Source organism: Oncorhynchus tshawytscha, linkage group LG16 (genome assembly GCF_018296145.1).
Source record: "Oncorhynchus tshawytscha isolate Ot180627B linkage group LG16, Otsh_v2.0, whole genome shotgun sequence".
Lineage (NCBI taxonomy): Eukaryota > Metazoa > Chordata > Actinopteri > Salmoniformes > Salmonidae > Oncorhynchus > Oncorhynchus tshawytscha.
The window spans coordinates 49,778,849-49,793,215 of record NC_056444.1 but is presented as its reverse complement, the minus strand read 5'-3'; the positions used below and the strand labels follow the sequence as shown (position 1 = coordinate 49,793,215).

Below are 14,367 nucleotides of genomic sequence, written 5' to 3'. Positions count from 1 at the left end.
GGCGTAGGTTTATGTTGCTGTTAAAGGGATAGCTCACCCACATGACAAAATAACACATTGGTTTCCTTACCCAGTAAGCAGTCTATGGTATAACAGCAGTCTGTGCTTTGGTTTTATTCCCCCTTGGAAATGTTTCCAAATGCTAAGGTTTCAGCATTTGTGGAACAAATCACATCCAAGTCCTCGTACCGATGTTAGCATTTTTCGACATGTTCAAATCCCGAGAAAGTATCTCAAATTGATTGTGAAGCTCAACAAAGTCACGTATACATGACTTGAACCTGTGTGTGAAAAAGTGCTAATGTCGGTATTGGGATTTGTTCCACAAAGGCTAAAACGGTGGATGCTAAGCTTCTAGACTTTGTTTCAATAAAATCACCTGGGAAGATAAACAACACTGTGCAGTGTTTACATTTTTCAAAGTACCTGTATGTGCGAATGTTCTTCAGCTTTTGTACATTTAGAAACAGTGCCAGGGAAATGAAACCAAAGCATCGATTGCTGTCATACCTTGTCCATCGATTGCTTATATCGGTACCATGACTTTGTGGCATTTGTGGCACAAATCTCATTCAAGTCATGGTACTGATACGCACATTTTCCACGCATGTTCAAATCATCTAGAATTGCCGTCAAACCTTTTCTATAGAATGCTGACAGGGAAAGGAAACCATTAAGTAAATGTGTAATTTGGGTGAGCTATCCCTTTAAGCATGCCTGGATGCAACAAATAGAGTCAAGCCTCTAATCTAATCTACAAAAAGTCAGTGATAACAGAAACAGCATGTTTTCAAATCAATAATATATTGTTGGACAATCATCACATTTCAAATGTTTGGAAGGTCCACCGTGTTTTGTATTAAAAACGGGCACTTAAAGAGCAGAAACATGGTTTAGACTAGAGTTTCACACATATCATTAGTGTTTGCCGTGTCTGCCTGTTCTAATGAGGTCTAGATAAACAGACGTGGCAGCTACTGTGCATAGCCGACACAAAAATGCATTCTGTTCAATGTGCTCCATTTCTATGGCTGATGGCCAATGAAGTTGATAGGAGGTTGCCACTAACGGATCAAGGGCCAAATATCTTTTTCACCCCCTGACTTAGAGGTTAAGGTTAGGATTTGGGGTTGAGGAATTGAATCCTAGATATGTGGTCAGGGGTAACTTCTACCCCGAGCTCAGGCAGTGGTGGTGCTGCGAGGGCCCTTCTTCCCTGCCTTAGAGGAAGCTGTCTTCTTCACCACAGACGTAGGAGAAGCCATTGAAGGCGCTGTTGCTGCTGGTGCTGGCGTTCAGCTCAGGGGTGCGACCCACCGAGTTAGGCACCATCTCCCTGGTGAACTCTGGGTCTATGTGCTGCGTGTCTGCTGGCCCTTTCTGGAGGAGAGAGGAGACATGTTAGGGAATTGAGCAAAGTGATAGAGAGAAGACGGACAGTGTGAAGGCGAAAACGAGGAAAGAAAAGGTAGTGAGAGAAAGTTTTAGAGAAAGAGCCGTTAAGGTTAGAGAATATGGTAAGAAACAACCAGCATGTTATAGGCCAGGGGTCGGCAACAGACTATTTATTTTGGCACCCAAAAGTGTGTGTGTGGGGGGGGTTTAGTTTTTGGTTAAAAAAAGACAGCAAATCAGCCCCCCAAAATAATTATGTTGTAAATCTGTTCCCAAGTATTCCCACCAATAAAAGAGATGTGATCGTGTCTCAATGTAATCAAGGTATGAAATTAGTGTTCTTTTCAACTACAAATCTCTTACAAATCCCCCCCCCGACAATCCACTCCAACAAAAATTGTCCCGCGGCTGAATCTAATTGCCTACCAATGTTATAGACTGTGCCAAAAACTCACCACATTGGGGTAGTATGGAGGAGTGATCCGCTTGTGGTACAGGTCATCCCAGTTAATCGGGGAGAAGAACACATGGTTCTTGATTTCTAACTGAAAAGTAAAACAAGAATCATATACAAGAAGCGATGTATAACTGAGTGAACGTTAGTGAAACACAGTAACCGGCAAAGGCATGGGGTTGCTTCCGAAATGGCACAGAAGTAGTGCACTATATTGGGTATAGGGTGCCATTTCAGATGCAATCCATGTTCCATGGAGAGGGTCTAGTCAGCCACTCACAAAGTCGTCGATGGCTCCCAGCCTGCAGTGCTGGTCTTTCTGCAGGAGGCCCTGGAGCAGACTACAGACAGCGTCTGACTTCCCTGGGGGCAGAGGCAGAGGCTTGTGCAGGATACCATCATACAGCTCAGACATGTCCCGGCTGTAAAAAGGAGGCTAGAAACGGAGTAGAACGGAGGAGAGACACTGTAGCCACCAGCTACTCCAGAAACATTTCCTGAAGTTGGTAACATAATTGTGTTGGGACATTTGCTGCACAAGGAAATAATATTTGGATTGGCCTTAGATTGCATTAAGTACAGTAGCTATATAAGATTCAAAAACTATTTTATTTTAGTACTACTTTCTTTAAAAATATTAAACATACACATACAAATATACATCACACAAACAGCTACATCCCACCTGCCCTGACCCTCAAGCTCACACCTCCATCTCTAGCACCCAGATCACTCACCGCCACATGGCCTCAAACTGCGCCATTTTGATTCCCTCCGTCGCCCACGCACGTTAAAAATTCAGATAATAAAACATTTGACCTTTCCATTGTGTTGATTTTCCAGTTTAAGTATACGTTTTTTCAAGATGATTGAGGAGAAAAGTATCGTCCGACCCATCGGGTACCTCACTGCACCCTCATAAGCCACGTCTTGTAATATGTAGACAGACGGATTAAAAGTACATTTACATCGTAATAATTCTGACAGCCAACTTTCTAACTCTGCCCATAACTTTTGGACTTGATCAAATTCCCAGAAGGCACGGATTATTGAGTCTTTGTTAGTTTTACATTTACGACATGACTGCCGTTGTTCCGTTGTGCTGTAGAATGTGAATTTTGTAAAACACATTCTATACATTAGTTTATACTGGATTAAGCATATTTTTTCATTTAACTAATTTCATTAGTTATTTTCAGACATTTCCTCCATCTCGTGCCAATATCAGTTAAGTCTTGGTTCCAATAGCTTATATTTTTTCTAAGATATTGTCAGTTGGATGTGCTCTCTGAAAGGGTTTGTATAGCTTACCTACCATATGAACATCGTTTTCTGACTCAAATAGGATTCCCTCAAGATTCCTAATCCACATTTTGTGATATAAAACTTTTAAATTGCATATATTTGAAAATGTCTAAATGGGTCAATCCAAAATTGCTTTTTTAAAATCATGTCATGGAAATAAATGTATTTCCTAATACCAAGTCATTTATGATTTATATGCCTTTCGTCTTCCACGTTTATCAGTGAATTCTTAAAAAACTATCCAACGAGTGTGTTTTTCAGGGTTGCGTTTTTAGGGAGTGCCATTTGATCTTGTGGAATACATTTCGTTCCATGTTGTTATTAGGAGCTCGTAGCTTGATCCTTTGAAAACAAACATGAAAAGATTCTGTGGACGAGCATGCGCATCTTCATTGTTCCTCTTTAGTACATTTAACCATACGACGCAAGTAAAAGCATTGGGTGGCTAAGATTCAAAAACGTACAAGACTATAGATCATCTCATAGAGCACAGCTCCCAGACACCACCAGTCCACAGTGCGGTCATAGGGCTCCTTACGCAGAATCTCAGGGGCCAAATACTAGAGAGAGAGAGAGACAGAGAGAGAGAAATACACAGATGGATATATAGAGCTGTAAGTGACTATTAGACATATGTTATAACTAACATATCATTGAGCACAGACACAATCTCAGGGCTATCCCTCACCTCGGGGGTTCCACAGAAAGTGGACGTGGTGGTCTCCGGCTCCACACCCTCTTTACACAGCCCAAAGTCCGTAAGCACCACGTGGCCCTGGAACACACATCGGTTTTAAGCACCTTCCCAATCAATCTTACAGGAACTTACAGGACCGCGTACGATACTGTTTTTGCGAAATCTTGAACCATCTTCCCTAAGATGAGAAGGAAGTGAGTTGAGATATTGAAAACAATCCAACAACATTACATCCACTTATGAGTCAACACTTACCTGAGAGTCTAAGAGAATATTCTCTGGCTTTAAATCTCTACAAAAGAACAAACAAAGATATTTGATTTCACAGACCCTCAATAGTGTACATAATAACGTGTTGCTTCTGCGTGAATGTGTCTGACCTGTAAACGATGTTGAGGGAGTGAAGGTAGCCGATGGCACTGGCAACCTCGGCAGCATAGAACCGAGCCCTCGGCTCCAAGAAGCACCGCTCCCTCTGCAGGTGGAAGAAAATCTTCCAAGACAGAGAGAGAGGGAATGAGAGGGAGAAGAAGTTAGCGATAGAGGGAGAAAGAAAACTGTTCGGCCTTGTTGTTTTAACTGTCAGTCTCCTGGGTTCTGACAAAGCATGTCATATTACAACCACTACATAATTGACTCATCATAATACTGTGACACAGAGACTTTGGACTGAGCCGATCAGTAAATGGGAGTAAAGTGTGACTAAGACCAGGGCTTGGGGCTATGACACACTGCTCTGCTGCTTCTGTGCTGTCAATAGCTTGGCAGCTTTAATATACAGTACCAGTCAAAAGTTGACACACCTACTCATTCAAGGGTTGTTCTTTATTTTTGTAACTATTTTCTACATTGTAGAATAGAGAATGCATCAAAACTATGAAATAACACATATGGAATCATGTAGTAAGCAAAAAAAGTGTAAAACAAATCAAAATATATTTTATATTTGAGATTCTTCCAAGTAGCCACCCTTTTCCTTGATGACAGCGTTGCACACTCATGGCATTCTCTCAACCAGCTTCATGAGGTAGTCACCTGGAATGCATTTCAATTAACATGTGTGCCTTGTTAAAAGTTCATTTGTGGAATTGATTTCCTTCTTAATACGTTTGAGCCAATCAGTTGTGTTGTGACAAGGTAGGGTTGATATACCGAAGACAGCCCTATTTGGTGAAAGACCAAGTCCATCTTATGGCAAGAACAGCTCAAATAAGCAAAGATAAATGACAGTCCATTATTACTTTAAGACGTGAAGGTCAGTCAATCTGGAAAATGTCAAGAACTTTGAAAGTTTCTTCAAGCGCAGTTGCAAAAACCATCTAGCGCTATGATGAAACTGGCTCTCATCAGGACTGCCACAGTTACCTCTGCTGCAGAGGATACGTTCATTAGAGTTATCTGCACCAGAGATTGCAAACCAAATAAATGCTTCACAGTGTTTAAGTAACAGACACAGCTAAACATCAACTGTTCAGAGGAGACTGCGTGAATCAGGCCTTCATGATCTTATTGCTGCAAAGAAACCACTACTGAAGGACACCAATAAGAAGAGACTTGCTTGGGCCAAGAAATACAAGTAATGGACATTAGACCGGTGGCAATCTGTCCTTTGGTCTGATGAGTCCAAATTTGAGATTTTTGGTTCCAACCGCCGTGTCTTTGTGAGAGGCAGAGTAGGTGAACGGAGGATCTCTGCATGTGTGGTTCCCACCGTGAAGCATGGAAGAGGTGTGGTGGTGCTTTGCTGGTGACACTGATTTATTTAGAATTCAAGGCACACTTAACCAGCCTGGCTACTACAGCTTTCTGCAGCAATACACCATCCCATTTGGATTGCGCATAGTGGGACTATCAATTGTTTTTCAACAGGACAATGACCCAACACCCATTTCCAGGCTGTGTAAGGGCTATTTGACCTAGAAGGAGAGTGGAATGCTGCATCAGATGACCTGGCCTCCACAATCACCCAACCTCAACCCAATTGAGATGGTTTGGGATGAGTTGGACTATTTTCTACATTGTAGAATAATAGTGAAGACATCAAAACTGTGAAATAACACATATAGAATCATGTAGTAACCAAAAGTGTTATACAAATGTGGGAACTCCTTCAAGAATGTTGAAAAAGCATTCCAGGTGAAGCTGGTTGAGAGAATGCCAAGCATGTGCAAAGCTGTCATCAAGGCAAAGGGTGGCTACTTTGAAGAATCTAAAATATATCTTGATTTGTTTAACACTTTTTTGGTTACTACACGATTCCATATGTGCTATTTCATAGTTTTGATGTCTTCACTATTATTCTACAATGTAGAACATAGTAAAAAATAATGAAGAACCCTTGAATGAGTAGGTGTGTCAAAACTGTTGACTGGTACTGTAAATAAAGGATGGCTTATTAGGAACATCGCTACAGTCCATTCCTTTTTGTCATTTACATATCATATGCAACCTTTCAGGAAACCCAGGACCATTAGCCAGCTACCTCTCCCCCGTTGACATAGTCCAGGACAAAGTAGAGCTTCTCTGGGGTCTGGAAGGAGTAGTGGAGGCCCACCAGGAAAGGGTGCTTCAGGCTCTTCAGCAGCACGTTCCTCTCTGCCATGATGTTCTTTTGCTAGAGGACACAAAGCAGCATTGAACCAGCGGACACGAGGCAGAGGGCAGGACACAGCAGAATACAGGCCCCTGTCAGCGCCACTGCTTCAGCCCCAAGCGCGAGACAAGAGACAATACACAGAAGGAGTGGGGAGAGAGCGAGACACCTCTTTCCTAAAAAGGTCCACAGTGTTATTTACGCTGCTTTAAGTCACAAGTGCAGCCGTCTACACACACCTGACTAGGTCTGTCAGACAGCTATAACGTGTGTCTGTGAGTAGCTCATAAAGTCCAAGACTTGCTTATAAGTATCAAGTGATACAAAACCAAGGGGAAGAAACAGCTCTGATTATGGGAATGTACAGTTAGTAAGAAACACAGAGACTGAGGGCTGTATAATCAGTCTGTCAGAGTACAAAGGACAGAACACACTTCAGATTAGATTAGATATTATCTTTCTTTGAAACGCACAACAGACTTGGGCAAAACTAGTTCTGCTACACAGTGAACTGCATACACATGTTGAATATATACTGACATAAAGGGTTTTATTGGTGTCATTTAATGGACCTTTACCACAGAAAATAAATAACCTATATGTGAGTTGGTTGGGAGAATGAATAACTAAATCAAATGTTTATAGACCAACCTCCTTTTTCTTCAGGATGACTTTCTTCTGTAAAACTTTGACCGCATAGAATTTGTTGTCAGCTTTGAGCTTGGCGAGCAGGACCTGGATGCAGGGTGGTTGCCAATAAATCTCTGGTTGTTTACTCAAAACTTCACCTACTAATATGACACTCTTATCATAAACATATCAATCTAGAGGGTCAATGAAATACACACAAACATAGTTGATTAACAGTCACACAAAACATAGAAAGAAAGTAGTCATAGACACAATGAAAAAGGACTGCAAATTAGGTGGACAAATTAAAAATGGCTACTCATCCGGAGTACAATTTGTCAACAACCTTATCATCATTCATTGGTTTGTTTTTGCCTTTTCATCAAGGTAACCTTAACAGTCCTGCATAGACAGAGTTAATCATTGATGAAGGCATGCAGCCTTTTATCAGACAGACAGCAGTGTAGTCTGTCTTACCTTCCCATAGGTCCCTTTTCCAATAACAGCCAAGAAGTCAAAGTCAGTGGGCTTGGCACTGAAACAAGAACAGGAATGATGATACAGATATCTGTGTCATACGGATTGACATGACACGTAATCATGACAGGTTATGGCAGAGACAACCGTCTCGCAACATGACTCTGGTATGATGCATGAAATAGCATGTTCGATCAAGGGCTCTATTCAATAGGTGAAGCTGAAGCGTTACAGATTCCGCAATAGAAATGTAAAGGTCATTTCGGATTGAGCCGACACCTGCAGTGTTTATCGGGAACAATGCCATTCAATTTCAATCACGCTGTAAAGCTGAATTTCCACCATGGGGATTGAAAAGAGACCAGAGTCTCAATAGCAAAGTACAGCAGTGTATGTTAGTGGTTGCAGCTGTTGTGTGGCATCATATCGAGGTGTAAATAGTTTTGTTAATGAATGCATCGGGATCACAATTCCGTTGGTAAAGGGTTACCAGATGTCAGTTCTACGGGGCATTACGAATCACCGAAACCCATTACTCTTAATACTGTACATACTGTGGGTTTGCCGAGGGTCCCAGGTTGACCTCACTGAGGGCGGAGGACGGTGATCTAAGCTAGAAGACAAGTAGAAAAAAAACAATGAATGATAGAGCAAAGCAGTGTAAACAACCAGTAGCAAAAATAGGATTACATCCTTGATTGACTACAAAGCACAGCACACTACAGAGTGAAACACTCACTGGATTACAATTCGCCATGGCCTTGGTCCATTCCTTGCCCACCGGGGAGCCTACATCAGTGCTTCCCAGACCTGTCATTACAAAGAGGACACGATAGGAACATAATGACATGATAGCACCCCACATCAGTGTGTGACTCTGCTGCTGGTCCCCCTATGCCAGCTTGACCCTGACAAACTGGTAGTTCTGGTTTGAAACCCAACGCAGGCAGGCACAACAAAGGATATTTGTTGTTTTGGAGAGTTCATATCAGTGGACACTTTTACATGGTAAATGTTACTTTCCCGTGTCCAGAAATGTGTGCGGGACTGCTTAGGTCATTATTCAAACCAATTTCAATCTCCCCCACAGACAGACAGTCACTTTGCCAAGAATGTCTGAATGTTTTGAAATGATCCTTCCATGGTCTTAAGAAATGTTTAACCTTTAGGCCTACTGAATAAACAGCCATATGTCCTCAAGAGTAGATTTTAATGTGCTACAGTAGATGTGTGGAAAGTTAGAAACCCATTTGAAGGTTGATATCCATTTCTACAGTCATGTGTATTACCCTCTAATTAGGGCTTTGGGATTATTATAGGCCTTATATTCTCAAATTATACCATTGTGTAAATGCAAGCGCAAATTACAAATAGGGTGTTTACAAACTATGAAAACATTCAGCAGATCTATTCTGTCAGCATAAAAAATACTCACATACAGTGCATTTGGGAAGTATTCAGACCCCTTGACTTTTTCCACATTTTGTTACATTACAGCCTTATTCTAAGATTGATGAGGGGGGAAAGACAATGTAATCTATCTACACACAATACCCAATAATGACAAAGCAAAAACATGCTCTTAGAAATTAGCATCCTCTCAAGCTCTGTCAGGTTGGATGGGGAGGGTCGCTGCACAGCTATTTTCAGGTCTCTCCAGAGATGTTAGATCGGGTTCAAGGACATTTAAAGACTTGTCCCGAAGCCACTCCTGCGTTGTCTTGGCTGTGCGGTTAGGGTCGTTGTCCTGTTGTAAGGCGAACCTTCGTCCCAGTCTGAGATCTTGAGCATTCTGGAGCAGGTTTTCATCAAGGATCTGTATTTTGCTCCATTAATCTTTCCTTTTATCCTGACTAATCTCACAGTCCCTGCCACTGAAAAACATCCCCACAGCATGCTGCTGCCACCACCATGCTTCACCGTAGGGATGGTGCCAAGTTTCCTACAGACATGACGCTTGGCATTCAGGCCAAAGTCTTCAATCTTGGTTTCATCAGACAAGAGAATCTTGTTTCTCAGGGTCTGAGAGTCCTTTAGGTGCCTTTTGGCAAACTCCAAGCGGGCTGTCGTGTGCCTTTTACTGAGGAGTGGCTTCGGTCTGGCCACTCTACCATGAAGGCCTGATTGGTGGAGTGCTGCAGAGATGGTTGTTCTTCTGGAATGTTCTCCCATCTCCACAGGGGAATTTTGGAGCTCTGTCAGAGTGACCATCGGGTTATTGGTCACCTACCTGACCAAGGCCCTTCTCCCACAATTGCTCCGTATTGCAGGGCGGCCAGCTCTAGGAAGAGTCTTGGTGGTTCCAAACCTTTTCAATTTAAGAATGATGGAGGCCATTGTGTTCTTGGGGACCTTCAAAGCTGCAGAAATGTTTTGGTACTCTTCCCCAGATCTGTGCCTCGACACAATCCTGTCTCATAGCTCTATGGGCAATTCCTTCGACATCATGGCTTGGTTTTTGCTCTGACATGCGCCGTCTACTGTGGGACCTTATATAGACAGGTGTGTGCCTTTCCAAATCATGTCCAATCAATTGAATTTACCACAGGTGGACTCCAATCATGCTGTAGAAACATCAAGGATGATCAATGGAAACAGGATGCACCTGAGCTCAATTTTGAGTCTCACAGCAAAGGGTCTGAATACTTATAGAAGAAAGGTATTTCTGATATATATTTTTTTTTTGCCAAAAAAAATCTAAAAAACGGTTTTCACTTTGTGATTGTGTGGTATTGTGTGTAGATTGTTGAAGAAATTGTTTTATTTAATCCATTTTAGAATAAGGCTGTAACGTAACAAAATGTGGAAAAAGTCAAGGGGTCTGAATACTTCCCGAATGCACTGTATCAAAGGTCTTAAATAGACTACTAGCCTATTATGGTTTACCATTGTATTCCTTGAGTGATTACAAGACTATTTAGAGTATTTGGAGAACATTTTCCAACTTGATAGAACCATATTTCAAACATTCACCCACGGCTGGCCCGCTCATTAGGCAGGATTAGGGGGCCACCTATGGCGGAAGGTTGACGCGGGCGGCATTTTCTGAGATAAACTCACCAAGACGCACCTCCAAACAACACATAAAACCTCACTTAATTCTGCACCAAAACAATGACAATTTCTCTCAACCAGTGGCATATAGATTTTTTAGGTGTGCGCTGATGACGCCCCTTTGATAAGCAGTGGCCACATTGTCAAAGGCGCAAAATATTTTGCTTGTCCATTCCCAGTGCGCCTCTCCGGGGTGCTGTTGGAGAGATGCATCTCTGCAGCGCTGTCAAAAAAATGATCGAACATCAATAATGTAGCAGATATAGGATATGGTAGAAATAGTATGTGGTCTTTTCTGTAGCCTACAGGCGGGAGATAAAATGTATGACAATGTAATGACCTTTTTACATCATGCAGGTTTATCTGATTTAATTGCCTAACCTAAAGGGCACTCATTCAAATAAAAAATGAGCTGTCATGTTAACAAACAACATCTCCTAAAAACAGGAAAGGTCAAAGTAAAATGGACAATATGGAATGGACAATCACAACTGTGGTCCAGGAGTTCCACCCCATTGTCATGATCAGGGGTTTCAAGTTTGTATCCATTAATTATTGACAAGCTGATCATAGCGATTCCCGCTGTGTAAACACATTGCAAATAGGCTCACGATAACTCCTGATAAAGTTTGGTAGCTGATATTCAGAGTGTAAATAGCCAAGTTGATTAGTCACAAGAATCAGGACTAATTAAGCCAACGCAATGGCCTGTTACCACATCGATGGGCATTCATAAAATGTAATTTCAGACAACACTGTAGGCTACTCCTCAGTAAGCACGGACCGACGTCAAAGCCTTTTGGGTGTCTTTTTTTGGTGCAGTTCCGAACCAGCCTTGATTTCCACATCCACGGACATTGGATTTTGATCCGGTTCAGACCAAATCTGAACCAATCATAGACTTCTATGTTTGGTTCAGATTTTGTGCGGTCCAGACCGGCCTTGATTTCAACATACATGGACATAGATTTTTGGTTCGGTCCGGAACAAATCTGAACCAATCATAGACTTCTATGTTTGGTTCATTTTTTATCCTGTCTAGACCAGCCTTGATTTGGCCCAAACATAGACGTCAATAAATTACTTATTTTCAAATTGAATTCAGAACCAAAAATTATCCTGATTTCAACATTGGGAAAATGCTTATTTTTCAATGTCCTGGAAAATAGGTACATATGGAACATTGGCAAAAACAATTATGGAAAACATGGAAAATACGGAACATTTTAAACATATGGAAAATACATTTTCAGCTTTCATTCAGAATATAAATTGAACCTAACTTCAATGTCTGGAAAATACTATTTTAGATGTCTTTTCAACCTCATTGGGACTGGGACAATTCTAATTTTGCGGGGGCGACATTTTTTGGTCTCCCCTCTATGGCGGCAGAATGGCAAGGACCAGACCTGCAGTCACCACTAACCAGAAATACATAAAAGGCTACATTTTACAGTACATTGTGTACATTCTCAACCTACCTGCAGTAAATGTTAAAACTGAGTTCAAGCCTACCTGTCGCAGGTGCGTGCGGTCGGTGGAGTGCTGTCTAATCGACTGACTGACCGAAGTCCCTTGGCTCGAGTCAAGTGTCGAAGCACAGAGCACAGCGCTGTAGTTGTCGCAGCTCAGAGCACAGCGCTATTGTTGTCCTGCATTTTAGGGCTACAGAAAGCAGGGCTAGTTGGGGTCACTCACCAAATGAACTAGCCTTATGGATATCCACTATCGTCGGGGCTTGATTACTCAGCTAACCATCCAAAAATCTCAGAAGACATAAATAAGGTGGTGTTTTTGGTGTAATAATAACGTTATACTATGTTGTTATATTGGAAAGTGTTATGTAGAATACCAATGAATCCTTTTCTGATCTTCTAAGATATTAATTCAGCTTTGATCTAACTTTACTAAACGAGCACCTGCCACCGTTGTGAGAAGAAGCGGAGCTCCTGTGAGCAACGCTTCGGTGAGCTCCAGCAGCGCTACACCCCTACTCCCGCTGCACCGAATGAGCTCATTTAAGCGCATACTCTTACCTCTTGCAAAATTTGGAGATGCAGAAACGATACCACGTGTATGGCTGTTTTATTTGGCCAAGGGAACATTTCAGGTTGGTTTTAGTAAAACAGCTAGGAAGGGGACACTTTTACAACTGGATTGTGTGAAGTGGCAGAAAATATGTTGAATAAGCAACTCATGAGCATGGAGAGCCTCTCAGGTTTGACAAAATGTATTTATATCTTTCAGTCTAATACGGGTAATTACTTTAGTTTTGTAGGTCTTCGAGAGAAACACGCTTTCTACAAGTAGTTAGGCAACAGTCCTCTCAAAGTTCAGCTGAAATTTTACCCTGAAAGGAGGGTGGGGGGGCTGAAATGCCAGGGCTGAATTTTAGCGCCCGGGATTAGTTTTTACAACCGCTCACATTGTGAAATTCTATCAAATGCACGTAAAATTGCGCAGGAAGATAAAAAGGTAGCTCTGTTAATATGAATAATATTTTAACCGTTTGAGCTAGAGAAGCCGTTTTACTTTCTGCAAATCTGCAAACATGCCTGTCACGAACCTTTTTTCCTCTCAGACACTGCTGCGTGACACGTGCAATGCCTAGTTATAGGTTTCTGTTTGGTCAATCCGCCGTCTGAAGTGGCCGTACAGCAATTACAGCCTCCGCAGACTTCAGCGCTTTCATACTTCTTGCGCTAAAAGGAGAAGACCAGAGCTATAGGGAAGGAACTTGTTAAGGGAGTGAGTTTGTATTTATACAGGACGTCGGCTACCGCCCCCTCCTACCGTCAACCAATCATGTCAATTCGGAGCTATAGGGAGCAGAGTATTTGAGCAGAGTTGAGCGGTCGCATATCCTGCTCATCGCTCATAGAGCGGTGCGTGCAGACAGGGAGCCTAAGGAACATCAAATAATTATTTAGGCTCTATTATTTCAATTATTTCAAAGTTATAGCCTACAAATAAATACATTGTGAAGCATTTGTGAGTGTGACACACTAGGCTTGTAGGGAGTCAGGGACATTATTAAGCGCTCAGAATTTAAACAACATTTAGTTGTTAGGCTGTGACTTACTTAGAATTAAATCCAAATGAAATGGGGAACAATGGCTTATTACGCTCAGTCTACAGTGCCTATGAATTCATTTTGAGAAAAGTCTGTGGCTTCAGGCTCATGTGATGGTGACTGGAGAGCAGGCCAGCAGCGGAGACTATCCTCTCCGTGCTTGCAGAGCAACTGGGAGACTGCAACTGCAGTTTTTTTTAATTCAAGGGTTTTTCTTTATTTTTTCTATTTTCTACATCGCGAACTCTTTATACACAAAAATCAAAGTACATTTTCTCACATTATAGCCATCAGACTAGCTATATCACAAACATAAATGCATAACCAAGGAAACCGCAATAAAAACTTCAGCAAACAAGAGCTTGAAGTGATGTTGGAGGAAATAGCAGCCTGGAAAAAGTTGCTGTTGGGGAGACTCAATAACTGCGGGGTGACTGCAGAGACAAAAAAGAGAGGATGGCCGAGGCTGACTCTGCCGTCCAGGGTATGGCAAGTTGACATTGACGCCGTAAGTTAAATCAAGTCGGCTGCTAAGGGAGCTGAGAAAAGCAGGGAGTTGAAGAAGACTGGGGGGGTATCGACCATTCATGTGGACCAGCTGGAGGAGAAGGTGTTGTCCATGATAGGAGAGACGGTGGTAGAGGGACTGCGCGCCCCTTAATTTAAGCTAGCTAACGCGTTACGACATT

The 14,367-nt window shown here is 42.1% G+C and overlaps 1 protein-coding gene across 2 annotated transcripts; it reads right to left on the bottom strand.

The window, feature by feature from the left end:
- Positions 1 to 785: 785 nt before the first annotated feature.
- LOC112215824 (serine/threonine-protein kinase Sgk2) lies at positions 786 to 13,343 on the bottom strand. Of its 2 annotated transcripts, XM_024375243.2 has the most exons (14): positions 13,172 to 13,343; positions 12,121 to 12,270; positions 8,291 to 8,361; positions 8,106 to 8,164; positions 7,552 to 7,609; positions 7,096 to 7,179; positions 6,334 to 6,465; positions 4,232 to 4,344; positions 4,107 to 4,143; positions 3,843 to 3,929; positions 3,619 to 3,714; positions 2,130 to 2,285; positions 1,851 to 1,940; positions 786 to 1,380 (listed from the first exon to the last, which is right to left on the bottom strand). In XM_024375243.2, exons 3-14 carry the CDS (start codon positions 8,306 to 8,308, stop codon positions 1,222 to 1,224), a joined length of 1,089 nt encoding a protein of 362 aa, XP_024231011.1. In that variant the 5' UTR covers positions 8,309 to 8,361; positions 12,121 to 12,270; positions 13,172 to 13,343; the 3' UTR covers positions 786 to 1,221. The 2 variants fall into 2 exon arrangements, with proteins under 2 accessions (XP_024231011.1, XP_024231010.1); XM_024375242.2 differs by lacking the exon at positions 12,121 to 12,270.
- Between the last annotated feature and the right edge of the window lie 1,024 nt (positions 13,344 to 14,367).

Excerpts from the sequence above, each read along its gene's own strand:
- LOC112215824 (XM_024375243.2), bottom strand. Across the intron at positions 7,180-7,551 it reads GAAAAGGGACCTATGGGAAG|GTCCTGCTCGCCAAGCTCAA; the intron begins GTAAGACAGACT and ends CCCTGCATCCAG. Across the intron at positions 3,930-4,106 it reads ATATTCTCTTAGACTCTCAG|GGCCACGTGGTGCTTACGGA; the intron begins GTAAGTGTTGAC and ends TGTGTGTTCCAG.